At 38.6% G+C, this 24046-nt stretch overlaps 1 protein-coding gene across 1 annotated transcript in view; it reads left to right on the top strand.

Moving 5' to 3' along the window:
- The window catches only part of RASA2 (RAS p21 protein activator 2), a gene marked incomplete at its 5' end in the record, with an annotated part of 94523 nt that overhangs the window by 421 nt on the left and 70056 nt on the right, over nucleotides 1–24046 (top strand). Inside the window, 2 exon segments of the mRNA XM_014593189.2 lie at nucleotides 9882–9985; nucleotides 18104–18198. Of these exon segments, the coding sequence (XP_014448675.1) occupies nucleotides 9882–9985; nucleotides 18104–18198 (199 nt within the window).

Below are 24046 nucleotides of genomic sequence, written 5' to 3'. Positions count from 1 at the left end.
CTCTTTCAAGTACTTGAAAACAACTATCATATAGCTCAGTCTGTTCTCTAGGCTAAATTTTGCCCATTCGTTTGAATTTTCCTTAAAGTACCACAGCTTTGTTTTGCTGAAGAAGGAATTACTTCTTAAAGTTCATGTAAATCACTTAGTATATCAGTAGGGAATGAACTCTGAGGTCGATTTCTCTCTTTGAAAGTGTGGTTGCACTTGAGAGTATTGTAGTAATATCTAATGTGGACCGTGCCCCTCTCCCTGTAGCAGTGCCGTAGACCTAACTCTGGGGCATAGTTATGCTGGGAAGATGCCTCTTGTTTGGAGTCAAGAGTCAAAGCAGCATTTGGGGACTCGTTGGACTGTGCGGGTATTGGGTGAAGTATGCAGTGCCATGGCTCGTAGGAACTGGATCTCAGATTAGTTGGAGTTCAGGGATCTGTTTGAGATGTTTTTATTCCCATATCTTTTTTCTTTGTAACCTTTTTTTCCCCCTTTTAATTCACTGTTGTGCATGTGTGCTCATAGGAGAGAGACAGAAAGAGAGAAAAGTGAAACATGCCATGCCCTCCTGTTCCATTCTTCTCTTGGGATTTTGGGCATGCCCATACACGTGCCCAGCATGTTTTTTCAAGCCACTGGGTCTGGGACATGAACCACACAGTTGGCCCTGTGGGATTCACCTGCCTTAACCATCATGCACCTGCTGACCCCCATATCTTTTTTTTTTCACACTTACCTTTTTCCTCTGAAGTTTCTCTTTATGACTTTATTTTCAGTTTTTATAATTTTGAATGTTGAGTTCTTAGTAGGAATGGTATTGTGTAAAGCTGCAAATACTAAAGTAACTCAAAAAGATTTGAAGTAGTTCTCTTCAAATCTTCAGTATAAGTCAGCTGTCCCTATCATAATAGAAGTTCGTTTTTTAATATTTACTATAAATTTATGTATATTTAATGTTTTATTTATGTTTATGTTTATAAATGATGAACCGTAGTCACTGAAAGGCTAAATAATTTGTCATGTAATAAAGAAAGTTAGGAGCAAAACAGATTGGAAACCTGAGATTTAAATCTCAGTTTGTTACATAACGTACACTGACTTACTTCATACCACATAATAATCAGCAATATACAAAACTAACTGTTGTCCATAAGTTGGGTACTTGTGGTAGTTTCTAATATGTTGCTTTGTGAATGAGTAGTATTAATCTACTTAGTTTTAATTCTTGCCTTTCTGGTTATTTGTTTTGGAAAGAACAATAAAATTTTTCTAGTCACATAGCAATTTGGAGCATATGTCAAGACTACCAGTGGTTAACTTGCATTATAGTTAGATTAGATGCTTCTAGGACTCTGGGTGTCCTTTAGCATTTTTACTTGTAGAATATGGCAATATAATCTGTAGTAAAAATCCTTGCTCACCTCATTTTCATTTCAGTGTTCTTACCCTTGTGGATATTGTGATGAGCTGTTAAATTGCAAGTCATTGGCTAGCATTTAGACCTTTCATGGATCCAGAATATTACAGTTTTTATATGTGATCTGCATATGGGTTTGGTTTTGCTTAGCTTTGCTTTGATTTTAGAGCACATGGACTCACCAGAGAGAGACAGAATGAGAAAGCACCCTCTCCAGGGGGCAGGGCTGTACCCCAGTCCCTTTTCCTTCATTCTCCTCTCAAGATATTGGGTGTGTACATGCACACACACACACACACACACACACACACACACACACATCCGGTACATTTCCCAAGCCTCTGGGTCTGGGACTTGAACCATGCAGTTGCCATGTAGGATTCAGCTGCCTTAAGTGGTATGCCACCAGCTGGCCCTCGGGTTTTTATAGCAGGCAAGTAGGAGCCATATATGGAAGCTATAGCACCTACATGTCTCTCTCAGATCCTTTTAGGAAATAGATGGTATCTAAACAAGCTGACAACAGCAGCCCTACGCATTCTGAGTGTTTCTCTTCCTCACATCAGGAATTTCCTCCGAAGTTCTATGCATAATCGTTGGTCAGTGATAACCAGTGCAGCATCCTTTTAAAAACTGTAAATATCCAGTCATGGCACCTTACTAACCTCATTGAAAGGTTCTGCCACACACCCCCCACCCCCATGGATTGATTGATTACTTTACTTGTGGGCCCAGCAGATGGCATGGTGGCTAGGGTGCTGGACTCCCACATAGCTGACTGCAGTTCGAGTCCCGGACCGGGTGGCTTGCTTTCTTACTTTGTTTCTCGCTGGATCTGGGCAAATAAATAAAATAATTAATTCTTTAAAAAAATAATTTATTTGTAAGTTAAAGGTGTGGGCACCCAGATGTGGGGACTAGGTTGTTGAGATTTTGATGATTTCTTGATACAGATAACTTAATGGTTTTCATTTTCATGTTCTTACTTAGCTTCAGAATGTGCTTTAAAAATGATTTTTGAATGTGGATATGTGGTATCTAAAGGGAATTCTCCATTTTATGATCGTTTATGGAGTGAAATACTTGCACATATTATGTCTTTGCCTGATGAGCATTTTTGTATTGATTTCTATCTTGAGACTAATTAGAAGACTACTTTGACAGACCAACTTTGCAAAATTAATTATATTTACATTTGAAGGGAAAAATTTAGTGACAGAGATTGATCAGGCATTATAACAACTAAAAAGCCAAGTCAGCTCTTTTCTAAAGATCAGAAATTGCTTCTGTAGGAATATTTACCTTGTATTTTGGCTTCTCTTTTAGTTATAAATATAATTGTATTTTATGGCATTATTACAAATAATCCTTTTGTTTTTTATACCAAACATTCTCGGGAGAGAGATACTCCTGACAAAGATATTTATTAGCATTTCAGAGGTTCATGTCTTCATGGAATAATTTACATATATAAAAAATAATCCTTTTTTTAAAAGAATTATTTTATTTAACTTTGTTTTAATTTGACTGGAGAAGGGCAGAGAGAAAGAGAGGAAAAGAGAGAGAGACAGAGAGAGAGAAAGTGAGAAAGCAAACTGCCAGGTTTGGGACTCTAACCACAGTCAGCTCTGTGGGAGTCCAGTGCCCTTAACCACCATGCCACCTGCCAGCCCCTAAAATCCATAATCTTAAATCAGTAAATTAGATTTCATCAAAATTAAAGCCTCCTATTCTTTGAAACGCACCATCAGGAAAATCAAATGGCAAGCTACACCGGAGAGAGCATATTCTGACAAAGGACTTGTATTCAGAACTTAAAACAAACCACTAATGATTCAAAAGAAGACAGCGACTTCAAATATGAGGGGTTGAACAGGTGTTTCATAAAAGATAAACAAATGGTCAAAGAACACATGAGATATTCAGCATCATTAGCAGGGGAATGCAGTTTAAAGTCATTTCTTTCACTGTAGACACTAAAACGTAATCTGTAATGATAGAAATCAGATCATTGGTTACCTGTTACAGTATGGTGGGGGCAAGTGTAGAGGGGTATGGGGGAGCTTTTGGCTGAAACAGAAATGTTTTCTCTTATTTTTTTAAGGTTTTTACCATAGGGTACATGTACTCTCTGGAGTGAAACAGACATTGAGAGGGAAAGTACTAAATCATCCCCAAGAGGGGATGGCCATGCTGCAATCCCTTCTCCATTTTCCTCCTGGGATTTAGGGCATGTCTCATACACATGCCCAGCATGATTTTCAAGTTGCCAGGTTCGGGACTCAAACTGCTATCAGCCATATGGGAGTCCAGTGCTATAACTACTATACCACCTGCCGGCCCCAATGTTTTTTATAGTTTAAAATTTTTATTTATTTATTTTTACTAACCAGAGGGGCACATGTATTCACCAGAAAGAGACAAAGAGACAGAGAGGGAGAAAACACTCCCCAGTTAGGCATGGTCACATCACAATCCCTTCTTCGCCATTTCTCCATCCTGTTTGGATTTTAGGCACATAGACACAGTGTCTGGTGTGTTTTTCAAGCTGCTGAAGCTGAACTTTGAACTGCGGTCAGCCGTGTGGGTTCTGACTCTCTTAACCACTAGGTTATGGGTCCGCTCAGAAATGATTACTATCTTGATTGGTGTAGAGAAGGCACAGGTGTGTAAATTTATCATGCCACATGGACAAGGATGGCAAAATTAAAAAGAGCATTCATATCAACACGTGGAGCAACAGGAAATCTCACACCTTGCTGGTAGGATTATGAAATGGTAAAATCACTCTAGAACACAGTTTGATAGTGTCTCGTAAATTAAACATTTGCCTACTTTTTAATTCAGTAGTTCCATTCTCAGTTACTTACTCAGAGGATTTGAAAGCACATATCTAGAAAAAGCCTTTTCTGAAAATGTTCAGGGCTAGCTTTGTGGCACAGTGGTAATAAGCTGCTCAAGAGAAGCCAGATCCCAGATTTGAACTGTGGTCTCCACAGTCAACCTGAATCATGCAGGGCATGCATACTAGTATCTCAGATCTGATGGGCTAGAGACCCAGAAGAAGGAAATTTCAGGATGAGCAGACCCCATGGAGGGTACTCATTTCCCACCACCCCCAACATTGTCTTACTCTCATGTTGTATGCCTGTACTGTATCATGAATAAAGAAAAAAATGTACAAAGCAGCTTTTTAAAGAATTACTTATCTATTTTTTTGTTATTGTTATTTTTTTAATTTGACCAAAAAGAGAGAAAGAGAAAGTGAAAAAGCAATTTGCCAGGTCTGGGACTTGAACTACAGCCAACTGTATGGGAATCTAGTGCCCTAACCACCATGCCACCTGCCGGCCCCAGCAGCTTTATTTTTAATAGCTCAAATTAGAAGCAAATCAAATGACATAACTATGAGAATGAGTGGATTATGGAATATAGTGGAAAATTATGCAGCAATTAAAACACATGAACTTTATACACTGTATACACAACATGGAAAATATCTCATGGACGTCTTTCAACTTCAACCATATTGTGCAGACATAGAGTATATATTGTGCGGGGACATACCATGTTTGTCTTTCATAGACTGACTTATTTCACTTAGCATGAAATCTTCTAGATTCATCCACTTTGTGTTGAATGACAGTTTTGTTGTTCTTTATGACTGAGTAATATTTTACTATGTATATATGCCACATTTTTTAACCCAGTCATTGGTTTTTGAGCAGGTTGATTCCATTATTTAGCAATTGTGAATAATGCTGCAATAAACAAGGATATGCAAGTGTCTTTCAACCAAGTATTTTCCTGTCCTTTGGGTAAATACCAAGGAGTCAGATTACTGTGTAATATAGTAGTTCTATTTGTAAATTTTTGAGGAATTTCCTTATGTTTTTCCACAGTAGTTGTACTAATTTACATTCCTACCAGCAGTGCAGGAGGATTTCCTTTTAATACAGCCTTGCTAGCATTTGTTACTATTAGGTTATTTTTTTTTTTTAAATTATAATGATTCTGTACTAAAATATCACTGGTAATGTAAGAATCTGTTGGTAAATCCACATGAGAAGGTCCTGGTTCGTGTTCTACAGGCTCCCTGTACGTGCCAGGCACACACATGTGCCTATGATCCTGACTGGCTGCAGCTTGTGCTAGATTGCTGTGTGAAGACGTGTCGAGGGTATTCCAACCCCTTCTCTCTCTTTCTCTTTCAGGAAAAATAAATAATAAACTTGAAAATATTCTTCGAGCTATGTATGTAAAGTATATATGTAGCATAAATTAATATAATGTTTAGACTTTGGTCCTATTCTCACGGTGTCTCATTATGTTATAAAAATACCAGTTGAGTGAGTATCCCTTATCTGAAATGCTTAGGACCAGAATTGTTTTAAATTTCAGATTTTTTTGGATTTTGGATTATTTTCATATACATAAGATGTCTTGGATATGGAACCTAAGTTTAACACAGTATTCATTTAGGTTTCATGTATAACCTTATATACATAGCTTGAAAATAATTTTATACAATATTTTAAATAATTTTGTGAATGAAACAAAGTTTGTGTACATGGACCCATCAGAAAGTAAAGGTGCATAATAAAAAATAAATTAATTAAACAACAAATACCTAAAAAGGCAAATGTGTCACTATCTTGGCCACTCACGAACAGTCGGTGGTGGTTTGGGTCGCCATCATTACTGACTCAGCTTACATGGTGCCAATAAGCAGTCATTTTCTTGCACTTATTCATGCATAAGTACTTGACTGGAAACTATGGTATGCCACTAGTACAGTGAAGAAAGAATGTGTTCAGGGTAAGTAAGTTGCATAGTAGCATTGCCAGGGCACTTCTGTCAGCTGTTAGACAGTAGCAGCAGCAAAAGTGGCAGGCTTTCAGTCTCTATGATGCTATGTTTGATTAAAGGTTTACAGTACCCTTAATCTAATTTTTTTTAAGTGAGAGAAATCATCAGAGGCATTTGAGAGACTAGGAAGTACATCCTCTAGGGGTGAGGAGGCATTTCAATAAGATGGCTTTTTTATTTTTTAAGAATTATTTTATTTTTAACTTTATTTCAATTTGACCAGAGAGGGACAGACCGAGAGCAAAAGAGTGAGAAAGCAAGTTGCGGGAAAGAGAGAGAAAGCAAGCCACCAGGTCCAGGACTCAAACCATGGTCGGCCATGTGGGAATCCAGCACCTTTAGCCACCATGCCACCTGCCAGCCCCCCTAAGATGGCTTTTTAAAGTATTTCCTCAAGTCATCTGCCTCATTAACAATAGTTTTTGTATTAGAATTTCCTTTAATTTTATAAACCGATGTGATTTCTTGTTCTGTTAGAAATGTACATGGTTCTGATCCTCCAATGATGAGCCAAGTTTTCACCAAGTCATCTGTGGGTTCTTGTGCAGTGCTGACATCATCTCAGTCACCTTGATGTAGATTCATTTTGGCTATTTTAACATTTGTCAGTGAATGGAAGTCTTTATTATCATTGTCAAAAACTTCTTCTAGGGACTAGCAGTTGGCATAAGGGCTATATCACTGAACTCCCATGTAGTCGACCGTGGTTCGAGTCCCGGACCCGGAGGCTTAGACTCACGCCGGGTGCGTGTGTGTGCATGTCCAATATCCAAGAGGAGAATGGAGGAGAAGGGATTGTGGCGTGACCATCCCCCTGGGGGGAGATTTCTCGCCTTCTATCTCTGTCTCTTTCTGGTGGGCGGGCGCACACGCACTATAGCAAAAACCTCTCAAAAAAACACAGAAACAAAAAACTTCTTCTAGGGGCTAGGTGGTAGTGAGCAGTAAGATGCTAAATGCTGACCGTGCAGAAGTCGCCAGTTCATGTCCAGAGACCTCCCTGAGTAGGCCGTGATCTGGGCCGGCGAAGCTGGGGTTGGATTGCAGCATCCAGACCCTGTTGGAGGTGCTATCTATCTGTCTCTTACTCATAGAACAAATAAATAAACTAAAAAAATCCTTCTTTTGATAATCACTTTTATCAGATGGAATCTGAAGGTATATTTTTTGCATACATAAGAAGGCCAGACCTTTGTTTTCCCCCACTAAATGTATGGAATCATTCAGAGTCACTGTCTTATTTTATAGTCATTACTGAACATAGCCACAGACTGGAGGTGCCAGGCACAACTGTGTTTTTAGTCACTGTATTCCAAGCATTGGCAACAGCTTATATGGCATCCTTCATGTAAATCTTTTTTTTTTTTTTGGAGAGGTTTTTGCCATAGGGCGCATGCGCTCACCAGACAGACAGAGACAGACAGACAGACATAAAGCGAGAAATCACCCCCCAAGGGACATGGCCACGCCGCAATCCCTCTCCTCCGTTCTCCTCTCAGGATCTTGGGCACGCACGCACGCACATGTGCCTGGCATGAGTTTAAGACACCGGGTCCAGGACTCAAACCACAGTCGACTACGTGGGAGTCCAGCAACATAGCCATTATGCTAACTGCTGGTCCCCATGCTAAACTTCTTTTGAAAGCCTTCCTCACTCACACCTCTGTTCACTGCTGCTAGCGTGCTGTTCAAGACAGTTTTTAAGGTTCCCTGGCCACGTGGCTGAATTCATTTAAGGTTCCTTGGCCACATGGCTGAATTAATGAAGTCAAATGTGGAGGAAAGTACGTGATAAGCATTAGGAGAATTTCAGCTGGAAGAGGATCAAAAAGTTGTCGAAGAATAACAGAATCATAGTCGTCATCCAGTTCAGCTTCTCTGCAGTAAGCAGAAGCCACTGGTACAGAATGGGAGATCAGTCAGAACAGATGTCCCTAGTGATCTGTGCCTTTTTGTTCGCATTATAATGGGCTGATAAGAAATTCACTTCTTTAAAACAGCAAGGATACAAGCTTCTGCCTTTCACAGGAAGTTTACACTTTTCACATGCCTGTCATGGGACATGCCGGCATAGTTATTCAGTCCCTAGCATCTCTGATTCCAGTAGGGGCTGCTCGTCAGCTGTAGTCACTGTGTTTCTGGGTCAGTAATGCCGACATGGTGATGTGTCCTCGGTGTTACTTACAGACGTACTCTGTTGTCAGATTTTCGTCAGCAAACTTGGCAAACTTTTCTGTGCAGGTTTGTGATCAGCAGATACTTTATTACCACAAAACTTTAAAAATTGAGTGCTGTCTTTTCTTATAATTTCTTTAACCCACCTGTTAAATCTTCAATTTCCTTCAAGTATCAGTTTGTCATGACCTTTGTTTTAAGATCAGCTTAGCGTCAAGTGACACGCATTGGCTGTGATACTGACAGATACACTCTTTGGACACAGGATCCGGATCTTCATTTTTTGGCTTTATGTGGTGTTCTTCTATTTCTCATGAACTTTTCATCACTTTCAGCATAGGACTTCAATAGTTCATCTCTGGCTTCTTGTGGTCACCTGTGGTGGCCGTTCTAATGCAGTACTCTTCCCTCCGATGCTTCCCATTGACACTGTTGTCCACTGTCTTTGTTTGACAGCTTGACTTTCTGTGCTGTAGAGAAGCATAAATGCTCCCTCTTTTCATGTCAATGTTTCCCAGAGGGATATTTTCAGGTCTTTTTGACATTTTCAACATATTTATGTCATGGAGCAGAGAATCAGTTAAAAAAAAAAAAAAAAAAAACCACCAAACCCCAGGCGCATTGCATGTCATTGCTAGCTCTACATGTGGCATCATGGGGAACCTGTGCGTCCCACTGACATTTTATGACACTGTGTGGATGTGCTTGCTTGGGGAGATCTGGGTCTGTGTGGAAAAGGTATGTTACAGGTGAAGGAGGTTGAGGAGGATCTTTTTTTATCTTGGGAACATCACGTCCTGCTCTTGCACTGCAACCATCACATGAGGTCAGGTGTCAGATTTTCCACGTGTCATGTCAGCACTACAAAGTCAGATTTTGGAGCATTTTGAATTTCTGGTCTCAGGAATGCTCAACCTGTATTGTGATTAATACAGCTTTCCATATTTCCAAAGTGATGATCGTGTGAAGGACACTGTTCTCAGCTCTCATTTAGGTCCACTTTGGGTGAGCGTGGCCTCCCTGTTATTATACCTTGTGTCCACAGAACTGAAAAGCTGTTTGTTCAGGACTCATTCTGATAACTTTCAGAGTTCAGCTTGTTTGTGTAGGTTTTAGTTGAAGCTTTACATTGAGGATTATTTTGGAGGGGCCAGCAGGTGGTGTAGCGAGGGGTTATGTTGCTGTACTCCCACATGGTCAACTTTGGTTCAAGTTCCTGGCCCAGTGGCTTGAGAATTATTTTGGAGCTTTTAGACTTCTTTCCTATGGCATTTTACTCTATAATTTTACTGATTTTTATTGAAAGTAATATTTGGAAGGGATATTATTTGAATGTCAATAATATTTTTACCAATTGTGATATCAATCATTATTCAATTACTTGATATTATTCAAAGTAATGAGCTTTCCTCCTTTTTCTCTCTAGCCCATTTTTCAGTGAAGAATTTTACTTTGAGATTCCAAGAACGTTCCAGTATTTGTCTTTCTATGTTTATGATAAGAATGTTTTACAAAGAGACCTTCGTATAGGTATGTACTATTCATAATTATATTTTATCACAGCATTGGTGTCTGTTCCTTCTTTTTCTAAAAATAAAGTGTTAACAGTACAGAATAATATATGTTCAACCTTGCTAATGTTTTTTCTAGATGTCATGTTTATTCGTGACTGTTTTTGTTTTAGTTTTTACCGTAAAGTGTATGTACTCGCCAGAGAGAGACAGAGAGAAAAAGGGGAGGGGAGTGAGAAATAACCCCCTGCGGGTGACGGCACTGCAGTCCCTTCCCCATTCTCCTCTTGAGATTTTGGGCATGTATGCACATGCGCCCAGTGAAATTTTCAAGCCACCAGGTCCGGGACTTGAACTGTGGAATTGCCCGTGTGGGATCCAACTGCCTTAACCTCCACGCCAACTGCTGGCCTTTGAGTTTGGTTTTTAATTTGTGTCCAGCTTTGATGACACTTCCTTAGGTCTTTGTTGATCTCCTTGTTACTGTGTCATTTGTTTCCGAATTATCTGATGGTTCGTTTCTGTAATACTCATTATACTTGCTCATTAGTTCATTGTTTAATATCTGGTTCCTCTTGTTAAATATGACATTTATGAGGGCAAACACTGTCTCACAAAGAACCTTACAGTTAGTAAATGTTTGGTAAAGATTGGTTGAATGGGGGCGTGGTGGCGCCCGCCCTATGGCAAGATTGGTTGAATGGTTCTAGTAATGCTTGTATATGTGCAAAGATTGCAGTATCCATTCCCTCCAAAGAACATCTGTTTTTGAGGTTTTTCTGGTAGAAGTAATGCCTCATTTTAATCTAGTTGTACATTTTCTCACTGGCTGTATTGTTGACTGATAAATGTATTGTCTGAGACCGGGGTGTGATCTGTGGGCATGGACTAGAGCAAAGCTAACCGGCCACATATGTGTCATGTTCATGGTCTCTGCACCACTGTCTCTGTATTCCAATATTAATAACAGTAGTAGAGGTCTAATTTACATGCGTAGTGTAAATCATCTCTGAATGTCCTAAGTTTTGTCATCTCCAGTTGTTCCTTCTGATTGGAAACATGCTTAAATCTAAAATCCCCTCAAAAAGAGTAAGCTCTGTGTGACTGTCCTCTTAACACTTCTCCTGTTTCTCTGCTTTTGCTACAAACTCTTAACAGATGGTGTGTATCCATCTTCTGCTTGCAACTTACTCTTTTTAAATCTCTGTAATGTGGCTTCTACATTTTTCTGACAAACCTTTTTTGAAGTTTGCCAAAACCATTTTAAAGCAAATCAAGTAACCTTTTAAAATAATGTATTTTTCTTAATTATAAAGGTATTACATGTTCCTAGTAACTGGTATTAATTCTGCTTATGAATAATTACCGTGACTGGTTTGATATATTTCTTTCCATTGTATTTTTTTCTTTTTTTTGGTGGAGGGGTGGGGGAAGAGCTTTTTGCTGTAGGTGCATGCACTCTCCAGAGAGACAGAAAGCGAGAAATCACCCCCCAGTGGGGGGGTGGCCATGCTGCAATCCCTTCTCCATTCTCTGAAGAATTGTGGGCATGCATGCACATGTGCTTGGCATGAGTTTTAAGCCACCAGATCCAGGACTCAAACTGCTGTTGACTTCCTGTGAGTCCAGCGACATAACCATTAAGCCATCTGCTCCTGGTCCCTCTTTTCATTCTGTATTCTATGCATTTAGTCTTTTTTCCTTTTTCACTTAATATCATCCAATGATTCTTTCCCAGTGTCACCAGTATTTTTCAAAAATATTTGCTATAAAATATTCTTTGTATAAAGATGTGTTTTGAAAATCATTCCCTTGTTGGTGAACATTTATGTCTCCAAATTTTTTCTAAATGGTGTTGCTGTGAACAAACATCCTTCTGTATCAATTTTTGTATGTCTCTTTTTCCTTAAATTTCCAAAAGAGAAAATTCTGGGTCAAAGGGTGTAAACATTTCAAAGAGTTCCACAGCTTTATAGCGACCTCTCCCCACCTCTGAAATACTGTGCAAGTTTACCTCTCCCCGAGCGCGGCGTGGGTGTAACTTTTACCACACCCTTGGATTGGTCATCAGCATTGGAAAATTGCCAATCTGGTAGATGAAAACTAACGTTTTATTAGAATAACTTATGTTTTGTTGATTTTCAGGAAGTTAGAGGAATTTTTTTTGTTGGTTTTTAAAATTTTTTTCTGTGAATTGTTATTTTTTTACTTATTATTGTTTTTGTTATTGGAGTTCTTTTTTCTTAAGCATTCTTATTTGTTAAATATATTCATGTCGGTGAACTCTATACATACCAAATACTCCTTTTCTCCAACAAAAGACTTTTACTTAGTTTTGTCCCTATCTGCCTCTGTGCCACATTGACTCTTGTAATTACAATTCAGCTTGCTGAAAGACAAGGAAAAGATATTTCCTTTTTTTTTTTTTAAACGAGGTTTTTGCTATAGGGTGTAGTTGCCAGAAAGACAGAGAGAGACAGAAAGCGAGAAATCATCCCCCAGGAGTGATGGCCACGCTGCAATTCCTTCTCCTCCGTTCTCCTCTTGGGATCTTGGGCACACACGCACACGTGCCCAGTGTGATTCATATCTATGGTCTCAGGGTTCCAAGAGGTTAAGCCCTACTACACAGGTGCTTTTTCTTTTTTCATTGCTAGAGGTCATGTGTATGTGTTCACCAGGGAATGATAGGGTTCACATGGTTATGCCACAGTTCTTTTCCTCCATTTCTCTATCCTGTCAGGATTTGGGGCATGTGCATGCACATGCCCAGTGGTTTCTTATTTTTCCCCAAAGAGTTGAACTGTACTCAGCCTTGTGAAATCTGGCTCCCCATACATAGAGCTTAACCTCCTCGGCTATGGGGCCAGCCACTGTCCACGGGCTCATTAAACATCTACTTGCATCATAGCTGTTGATGTCCCATTAGCAAAAGCAATCCACATAGCCAATCCCAGAATCAGTGCTTGAGGTGACCACACAAGAGCTTAGATACCAGGAAGCTTGGATTATTGGAGGCCATTAGTAATATTCTTCTCTACCACAGATACCAAACTGCATCCAGCTAAACCCCATACACTAAGACTTCTAAGAGCTGCCACTGGCTCTGAATTGTTGTTGACTATCAGAATTCATTCAGTCCTCTGATCCTGTTTCATCCTGCATTGGCAGTTACTCCCGTTACCACTTTTATGTACTCTTGGCCATTTCTGCAAGTGCCCAAGTGAAAACAGGATTGTCAGAATTTTGTGAACTGAATGAAAATGAAATTTCCAAGAATATACTATTATCTAAAAATGGGACTCAAAGATAGCACAGTATTTACTGATGGTAAGAAAATGCTTCTTCAGAGTAGTATTGGAAAGTTAAGAATACTTTTCTTAGAGAACAACAAAGGTGGTTTCTATGCCCACAGCTCCTTCATTTTTTTTGTTTCCTATCCTTGTCTGATTTTAAGGAACTCTAATGCATCATTTGGTGTATGATAGGTTTTAAGATTTTTCTGTTTAGGAGTTTGTCAGGATAGTGGGAAAATTAAATACACTTCTTATTTGTTGGGAAGTTGGTTCCTGGAGAAGTTTTTGAGTTTATTTTTATTTCATGGCTAGGGAAATAATGAGTTAAGTTTGTTTAAAATAATAATGAGTAAACTGAAACAGTCTTTGAGAACATTAGAGGCACAGGATAGGTTTTGAAGATCATTAGAGCTAAGATAATTTCTAATGCAGAGGAGGCAAGTCAGATGTAGAGTTCAAACTCACCCAAGATCACACAGCTAATAATAAAATTGACACTAGGCTCTGGAATTTTATTGTCTGTGTTGCAAGGAACGTGAGCAAACACTCCTTGGATTCAGAAATATAGCTTCAGCACTTGTCAGTAGGCAGATTTTAGAAGACTTATTTATTTAATTGTATTTGTTACCATAATTTTTAAAATTTGCTACAGAGCACGTGCACTCACCAGAGAGAGAGAGAGAGAGAGAGAGAGAGAGAGAGAGAGAGAGGCAGAGACAGACAGAGCGTGAGGGAGAAAACAGGCCACTAGCTCCAGGACTCCAACTGCGGTTGGCCATGTGGGAGTCCAATACCTTAACCACCATGTCACCTGCTGGCACCAGTAGGCAGATTTTTAAACAGTGTTCAGCTTTCCTCATCTGTGAGAGGGTGATTATGCCTTCTGCATCCAAAATTATTACGAAGATTAAATAAGATTTGTAAGAATTTCTACCTTCTGGTAGATGTTCAGTGAACACGGACGCGGACTCTCCTTTCATTTCATGTCCTTTTTTTTTTTTTTTTTAACTCAGACTGCTTAACTCTTAGAGTTAATGTCTGCCAGGTTAAACTAATGGTATTAATAGCTCAATACAACAAGTGGGAATCATGACAGATTTTTTTTTTTAAAGATTTGTTTACTTTCGATTTTATTTATTATCATTATTCTTCCATTTTGACTAGAGAGAGACAGAGAGAAAAGGAGAGACAAAGCCACCAGGTCTGTGACTCGAACCACGGTCAGCCATGTGGGAATCTAGCACCTCTGTCACTATACCAGCTACCAGCCTCTGTTGGTTTTATTTTTGTTTCGGAAACTTGTCTCTCCCTTCTCCCTTGCCCATATTTACTTCCCATTCACCATCCCACCCCCTTTCCCCTCTTATTCTTTTTCTCGTTCTCATTTCTGTTGCCCAATTTTATTCCCTGTGGCTGAGGACATATGTTTTTCTATATTATGTTGCCTAGTAAGTGCTGCACATGCTGTGTGTATTCTCCCTAATGACCTCAAGTACGTAGTTGAAGGTTTTCTCCACCATTTTTCTATACCAATTTCTCTGGCTTCGCGGGATCTTGTGCTCTTTCTTCCCTGTTTCTTCAGGCCATCTGATATCTTAAAATGGAACTAAAGAGTAAGAGCTGCAGTAAAGTTGCAGCTTTTCTCAGTTTACTGATGGGTTATTTATGCAGATAGTCAGAGAAGGGTTTTCCTTGCATAAGACAAAAACTGTTCAGTCCTTTAGTGACCGTGAGTGTCATGCAACTTGAAATATGGAGTAGGAAGACAAGAATATTTGCTTCTGGGATTTTTTTGAACTATGAAGTTAGAAGAGGATTCTCTTTTGAGATGGCACCTGTGGTTAAGACAGGTTTCCAGTGATCCGAGTTGTGAGCCACAAATAGGACAGGTTGATTTCTACTCTGAAGTTTTAGAAGCATTGCTGGCGAAATAGACCTTGATTGGGGAACTCTGGAAATCAGATCTCAAATTACAACATAGTGCTATTGTGATTATTTGTTGAATGAGGGACTGAATCAGTCAAACCAGTAAACTTCCAAATAAACCTCTTTTTAAAATTATCATTGTCCTGGGACCAGCAGTTAGCGTAATGGCTATGTTGCTGGACTCCCACGTAGTCGACCGCGGTTCGAGTCCCGGACCCGGTGGCTTAAACTCACGCTGGGCGCGTGTGCGTGCGTGCCCAAGATCCCAGAGGAGAATGGAGGAGAAGGGATTGCAGCATGGCCATACCCCCTGGGGGATGATTTCTCGCTTTCTGTCTCTCTGCCTCTCTCTGTCTGTCTGGCGAGCGCACACGCCCTATAGCAAAAAAACCTCTCCAAAAAAATTATCATTGTCCTTACATCATATTTTAAAATTTTTGTTATAAGCACGTGCACTGACTGGAGATAGACAGAAACAGAGAGAGGAAAAAGTGAGAAATCCTCTTCAGGGGAGATGGCCACACTGCAGTCCCTTCTCAAGATTTTGGGCCTCCACACACACGCCTGGCATGTTTTTTCAAGCTGCCAGGTCCAGGACTCAAACCCTCACAGTTGGCCATGTGGGATCCAGCTGCCTTAACCTCCATGCCATCTGCTGGCTCCCAAATAAACCTTTTAAAAGCCTTCTTTTAAAATTGAGGACTTGGCTTTAGCGATGTTTGTATATATCATACATACACACATATGTATGTCTACATATCTATTTATAACTTATGTATAAAACTATTAGTAAAAGTTGTAGAAATTTTATAATACAGCTTACCAGTGAGTTTCTGCATACTAAGTAAACTCTTAAAATTGAATGTCGGGACCAGCAGGTGGCATGGGGTTGGGGTGCTACTCCCACATGGCCTTCTGCAGTTCAAGTCCCAGACTTGGCAGCTCGAAACTCATGCCAGGTGCATGTACATGCATGGCCAAAATCCTGAGAGGAGTATGGAGGAGAAGGGATTACAGAGTGGCCATCTCCCCCGTGGGGGTAATTTACCGCTCTCTCTCTCTGTCTCATGAGTGCACACTTGCTGTAGCAAAAACCTCTCTTCTAAAAAGAAAAAATTGAATGTAGATATTAGCTGAACCTGTTTTTGAAGGGAAGAGACATAAAAGAAATGCAATTACAAAGACTTTTTTGTTGTTGTTGTGACAGGTTTTTGCTATAGGGCACGTGCGTTTGCCAGAAAGACAGAGAGAGACAGACAGAAAGTGAGAAATCACCCCCCGGGGCAATAGCCACGCAGCAATCCCTTCTCCATTCTCCTCTCGGGATCTTGGGCACACGCGCCTGGCGTGAGTTTAAGCCACCAGGTACAGGACTCGAACCGTGGTTGACTACATGCGAGTCCAGTGACATAGCCATTATGTTAACTGCTGGTCCCTAATTACAAAGATTCTTAAAAGGAGGGGAGTGGTTCCCATAAGGTAAGAACTTGGGCTATAGGATGTATAATTAGGGCACCTAAAATGAAAATTTTTATTCAATAAAACTAAAGAACGAATTACTTTTGACTTGAAGTATGTATTCTTTGTTGAAGTTTTTATGTAGAGTGTTTGAGTAAAGTATCCGTAATATACACTGCTAGGTCTACTTCTTAAAACTTGATTTGAGGAAGGAAATGTTTTGTACCGACATGGCAAATACTTCATTATAGTGAGAACTTTTCTGTCTCTTCCTCTCATACTTCTTTGTTCGTCGTACTGTATCTTTTTCTGAGAGGTGGAAACTCTTTAAAGAACTTTAATTTTTGTATGTTGAAGCAATGTAATCTGTGTTTGAAATGTTTTGATAAAAAGTGAATTTTTAGTAATGAAATTTTTGTTCTAATCTCCCATAATTTTCTGTTCAGTTCTCTTTGTTGACTGTCTAATCTCCCATAATTTTCTGTTCAGTTCTCCTCTTTGTTGACGATGTATACTTTTTTCACTTAATTGGAACTTAACAAGCAATGCTAATTGCAGATAAACCTCAGAATTCACCAAAACAAATGATTTATTCATATGTTAAAGAATTGGGAAGAGGAGTTTGCACTAGCATTGTGCCTTGCTTTTTGTACTGATACTCTTTGGGTAAAAGTGTGAATCTGAATAAGCTCTAAAAAATGAAGTTGTGGGACCCGCTGATAGCGTAATGGCTATGTTGCTGGACTCTCATGTAGTCGACTGTAGTTCGAGTCCCAGACCCAGTGGCTTAAACTCACACCGGGCCAAGGGGAAGGGATTGGGGTGTGGCCACCCCCCCACCAGGGGGTGTGTATGTGATTTCTCATGTTACTTCTCTCTGTCTTTCTCTCTTTTTGGTGAGTACATGCACCCTATGGCAAAAACCTCTCAAAAAAAAATTAAGTTGTATATAAATACAATTGAGTTTTTGCCTAATCTGATTTAGAATAACCCAGAGAAGAGTCTGCCAAGGAGCAAAGGAAAATGAGGCAATTTTTTATTATTTAGGATATAGAAAATGCTTTTTTTAAAAAAAGAATCATTTACTTAATTTTATTTATTATTATTATTATTTTTAATTTGACCAGAGACAGAGAGAGAAAGTGAGAAAGCAAGCTGCCAGGTCCGGGACTCAAACCATGATCAGCCATGTGGGAGTCCAGCACCTTAACCACTACGCTACCTGCTGGCCCCTAGAAAATGCTTTATAAAAATGGATTTTTATATCAATAGGTATAAATTACTTTAAAATGTTTTCTATATTATGTCGTTGGGAAAGCCATGACATATTTTTCTGTTTTTCTATTGCAAAACTGTGTCATGACTTTCCCGATGACCATCAATGCACAGCATGTTAATGAGTGTTAGGATTATACATAATATGTTTGCTCATACTGTTTTATTTATTCATTTTTTAGGAAAAGTAGCCATCAAAAAAGAAGACTTGTGTAACCACAATGGCAGAGAAACTTGGTTTTCACTGCAACCTGTTGATTCTAATTCTGAAGTCCAGGTAACGCATAAGATCATCTTATACAGAAAATGAGTGAAAAGCGAACTGATTTTGCTATTATAGTTCATTCAGTTAGAACTTATTATACCTTAGCTTAAATTCTGGCACCAAACATTGTAAACCTATGGGTAATTAGAGCTGGAAGGAAAATGACTTTGCTGTGTGCAGTGAAGAATAATGCGCATACATAAGCCCATGTGTGGGTTTGGGGAGGTCGTGTTAGAGAAAACATGTTTTTTTCTGCCTTAGTTAATTGTTTGAGTTACAGTAGCACGTTATTAATTTGTTTTAGAGGCGGAAGTTTTAAGGGAAAATAGCTGTTTTATGAACTCTGATGAAGATCTCTGGAAGTCACCGATTGCATTTATCCTGATCAGGGCGCTTTGTGTACTCTCTAATAAACTCCATCTATGGAAAGGTCAGGGCCGTGCCAGGCCCACCATGCAGGACCGTCATTCCATAGCCACCCGTCCTGTTGCTTACCACCTTTTATTTGAAAGGGTATCATTAATCTCTTCTTCCCCTCGCTAAAATAAGAAGCCTTTTACAGGTTCTCAGAGTGAATAAAAACGTGTGCTTAGCCATGAAGCTGAAATTTCTGCTTGATTCTGAAGTCTTGAGTCGTTCTGTCTTAGAAATCGTCATTTCTATCTAAAGGAACTCTTTTTTTTTTTTTCCTGTAATCCTATTTATTTATAAAGTACGGTAAGGATTGTGAAACCATTTCCCGAGGGCATAACTGCAAGGAGGATTCTTCCTCTCTAAAAGAAGTTACAATTTGCCACTGGTGACTCAAACAGAAGTTTAAGAAAAGAGTGTTGTACACACACCCACAGATAATTTGCAAATAAAGTGCCTGTCTCTCTTTCTTCATAACCTCTCAAACATTCTTTTTGATTAAATCTGTAAAGCTTAAGTATTTGTGCACTGAAACTCCATCTTAAATATAAAATATAACTTATACTTTTCCTGTTTCAGCCACTCTACCCCATTTTAATATTCTCTTCTTTCCGTTTGACAATAACTGTTATTCAGATTCCAGTTATACAATATTATAAAATATCTAGGTGAAAAGCATGTGAAGTGGAAAGGGTTTAAATCAAAAGTTGAAAAATGTAAGATCTTGGCTCTTATGTGTGGTTATTTTAGTAACCTTGAATTTCATATCAAGATGGGAATAAAGGGACCAGTATGTGGCATGGTGGGTAAGGTGCTAGACTTCCACATAACTGACTAGTAATAGAAATCACCATGTTTGAGTTACAGGTGTGACAGCTAAGTGCAATCGCTTTCAGTGTTTTAAAATATATTAATTGTAGGAGTGATTTCTCACTTTCTGTCTGTCTCTCTGGTGAGTGCACGTGCCCTATGGCAAAAACCTCTCTTAAAAAATATTTATGTATTAATTGCTATACAGTTATAAAATATTACCTGTTTGCCACTGTCTGGGGCTGTTTTCCTAGTACATCTTTGCCAAAAGACAGGTAGGAAAATGTTATTTTTTAAAGAATTATTTATTTCATTTTATTTGTTGTTGTTATTTTTAATTTGTTACAGGGCATGTGTGCTCATTCACCAGAGGGAGACAGAAAGACAAGGAAAATTGAGGAAGTAAGTCCCAGTTCTGGGACTTGAACCACAATTGGTTATGTGGGAGTCCAGCTCCCCAACCACCATGCCACCTGCTGACTGCAAAAGGAAATTTTTAAAATACTAATTTTTCTTTTTAATAATTTTAGCAAAAGGCAAGATAAGAAAATTTGTTCTAAGATGAAATTTGAGAATTATTTTAACTAAGTACATTCTTCTTATGACTAGTGTAAATTCGCTTAAAGGGTTTAAGGACTTGAGCTCTCAAAAGGTAGAAATCTATATAGAATATTCTTTATATCTTAGAGATAGTATTAGAAACTAATGCTGGGACATAGGCTTTTATTCATTCATACATATAAAACTCGACTAAAACATAATTCTGGAAGCAGCATTTACCTGTTAGATACAATATTGGCATTTTAAAATCACTACAAGTTTTTTCATGATCATGAGTTATTAACTTTATACTTCTTTTATCTTAAATGATAATAAGAGTTATCTACTATATAAAATAGATTTTAGAAGGAAGAGTAGTTCAGGAGGTAGGAGGAATACAGAATACTTTTCAGGTGGGAATATTATCATCTGGCCCCAAAACTGATCTGGAAATGCTAAGTTAACTTTGTGAGTCTAAAAAAAGAAGAAAAGCAGCTCAGGGTTTTTAGAAATTCTGCCTTCATAATAAATTGTTCACCTACATAAATTTTAAAACATTTTATAAAATATGAAGAATAAGAGCATTTGATGGGGGCAGTAAGAAAAAGCTACGAGAGAGATTGAGTTCAGAAACTAATTGAGTACTGTTTTTAATTAGATATTATTAAAATTATTGTTAGTAATTACAACTGTATACGAAACATACTACTCAATACTTAACGCATCTTACTTAATCTTCACAATAGCATTATGAGGTAGGTAGCATCTTCTCCATTTTATAGGTAAGGTGTCTCAGATTCACAGAGCTAAGTGACGTCTAAAGAGAACAGCCACTGAAGGGGCTCTGCAGCAGAGACCTGTCTGAGTCTAACTGACCATCCTGCTTTATTGCCTTTCACTATTCTGTACTGTCATAGCAAGGCTCAGTAGTTAGGATCACTTAAGCATATCTGAGTATCAGGATTAGAAGCCTACTCGGACAAGTACTAAGAAAAAGGGAGAAGGCATTCAAAAGTTCCTAGGGAACTGGAATATAATTGCAGGAACTTCACTATGGCCTATGTAAGCCAGAAAGTTTTAGGCATTTGAGAGGAGCTGAACTTTACTTGAGATTAGGTTCTTAAAAGAACAGACTAGAGTTTTGAAAAGACTTTAGTTTCTCATGAAGTACACTGAAGTTTTGGGTAGTAGGTTTGTTTTTGGTTGACTGTCATATAGACTAGTTGGCTTAGCCCAGCCGCAGTGGCACAAATAATAGGGCACTGCCATGTAATACCAGAGTCATACTTGAAGGCTCTAGGTTTGGGCCCAGGTCAGTCTGAACATGCCAGGTGCACCTGTGGGTGTGCTCACGATCCTGGCTGTCTAGAAGACTGGAAGGTGGGGACTACAGCATGGCGGGACACTATCAAAAGTACCTGTCTTTCTCTCTCTTCTGAATGAACTAACAAAAGAAAGAAACTTAAAAAAAAAATAGGTTGCATTTGGGGCCATGGTGAGTAAACAATATATACTGTATTGTGTATTTCAACTATAGGATACCTCCACAATCTGAGCCCAGCAGTAGATACTGCACAAGGTGCATGGGGGGCTGAGACCCACTGATTCATGTCTTCCTGCTTATACGCTCAGTGTGCTCTTTAAGTGCGCTTATTGCATTTTGTTCTTTCTCATGCATTTTTTAAAATGAATACTGTCACCAAAAACATTTAAGTATTTTAATTGCCTTTATGTACCATGATAAAGAATATGCTTTACATAAGATTGACTAAAGCAAATCTTCCTTATGCAGAAGTCGTTCTTATTAACTGAGGGTGTTTGTCTCACGCAACTTGTACAAGCAGTAAATCCAGATGTACTGTCAGTCATGTCCTTTTGATGCAATTACTTAATTAATAAGTCTTTACCAACAAGCTTATCTTGAATTTCTGGATCATGCCCTAAGTTATTGATTGCTGTATAGTTTTTTGTTTGTTTGTTACTTGTTTAAACAAGCATTTAAAAAGAAATGCAATTGACACTAACAGATGGTGTAATGGACTACATTGGTGGACTCCCATGTATTCGACCATGGTTTAAGTCCTGGACACGGCAGCTTAAAGCTTATATGCCAGGCGCATGTGTGTGCGTGTCCAAAATCCCAAGAGGAGAACGGAGGAGAAGAGATTGTGGCATGGCCATCCCCTTTCCTCCCCTCCCTGGGAGATGATTTCTCACTTTCTGTCTTTCTGTCTCTCTGGCGAGCACACATGCCCTTTAGCAAAAATCTCTCTGTAAAAAAAAAATAAATAAAAGAAATGCAGTGATTATAGATAATAATATGTCAGGTTTTTTTTTTTAAACATGCTCAATTAAGTCATGAGTGTATAAGCATAACTTACTGTTATAGGCTAATTAAAAAACTATTTATAAATTTGTATAATAGGGGAATGGACCATTCTAGATCATATTATATACTTTTTTAAGGAGAAAAACAAATCTCTCCATAAAGATTTGTCATTAATATGATATGTTAAATAAAACCTTTATTGTTTTCTGACAGGTAATTGTGTCAATGATTTACAGAGGTAATTGCCATATATAGAAACAACCTATCAGAAATGCAGAAATTATTTTTTTTTCTTTCTCTTTCTCATAAAAAGAAGTTGAAGGGGGCAGCTGGTGGTGAAGGCTGCTGAATCCCAGATGACCAGCTGCATAGTTCGCGCTGATGTCCTGAGGGGTGCATGTGCATCCATGCCCCAAATCCCAAAAGGAGGAGGGCACAGAGGAAAAGGGATCGCTGCATGACCACCCCCAAAGGGGGTTGCTTTCTCATTTTTCTCTCCCTCTCTTTCTGTGTCTCTCTGTTAAAGCACACACCCTCTGGCAGTAAAAAAAAAAAAAAAAAAAAAAAAAATCATGCTAAGTTCGTTTATGTGGAAATAGTATTAAAATGTAATGTTTTATGATAAAAACAAAAAAAGTGTTAAGATTTGAGAGGATTTTAAGTGCATATATTTACTATGTTTTTCCAAATACCTCTCTCTATTCATCTGGATGTCCCAAACTATGCAGAAATTTACGAGGTATCTTTTGCGTTATACCAGAAATATAGGCAATATAAAATCAAAGAAATTATAGATACTTGTGTGTGAAATTTTAGTAACTAAAATAACATTAACCTAAAAAATGCTCACATAAAAATACTCAGGTAGTAACAGAGTAATATAAATTCTCCAAAATGTTCAATACAAAGTACTAATGTGTTACTATAATTTCATCTATCAATCTAACATAATCAGTGCTATAAAACTTACATAAAATAAGACCTTCTAATAATTTGGTGTATTTTTAATTGGAAGTATATAGTACAGTGCCAGATATATAATCACACAACATTTCTGACAATGTGAAAAGTCTACCATCCTCAAAAGCTCCCATAAGCGATTTAAATAGGGACCAGCAGATGGCATAGTGGTTATATCGCTGGACTCCCATATGGTCTACTGCGGTTTGAGTCCTGGACCTGGTGTCTTGAAAATCATGTCCAGTACGTGTGTGCATGTCCAGGAAGATAATGGAGGAGAAGGGGTTGTATGGCTGTCCATCCCCCCTTGGGGGTTATTTCTTAGTTTCTCTCTCATTGTTTCTGTTTCTGTCTCTGTCTTACTCTCTCTGGCTAGCGTGTGCGCCTCAAGGCAAAAATCTCTCAGAAAAGAAAAAAGGAATAAAAAGAAGAGATTGAATAATAAGAAAGCAATGTGAACCGAATCACATTGCATGTTAATTATCAAACATAGTTCCTTGTCAGTCTTTTATTGTTGCTTCTTTGTAAATAATGTTTGTGTTTTCCAAGTTGCTTTTAGGATTTTCTCTTTATCTCCTGCTTTCGGCAGTTTGCTGTACTGTGCCTAGGTATGGTTGTTCTTTACGTTTATCCTGCTTGTGTGTTCCTTGGAATTCTTGAGTCTGTGGTTTAATGTCTTTCATCAGTTTTAGAAATTTTCAGGCATTTATCTCTTCATTTGCTTTTCTGTCTCTTTCTCTACTGTGTCTCCAGTTACAACTCCAGTTAGGTGAGTGATGGGCCATTTCACTATAGTGTCTCTTACACTCT

The sequence above is a fragment of the Tupaia chinensis genome, unplaced genomic scaffold (assembly GCF_000334495.1).
Source record: "Tupaia chinensis unplaced genomic scaffold, TupChi_1.0 Scaffold139833_1, whole genome shotgun sequence".
Classification (NCBI taxonomy): domain Eukaryota; kingdom Metazoa; phylum Chordata; class Mammalia; order Scandentia; family Tupaiidae; genus Tupaia; species Tupaia belangeri.
This window is presented reverse-complemented; position numbering and strand designations above follow the sequence as displayed.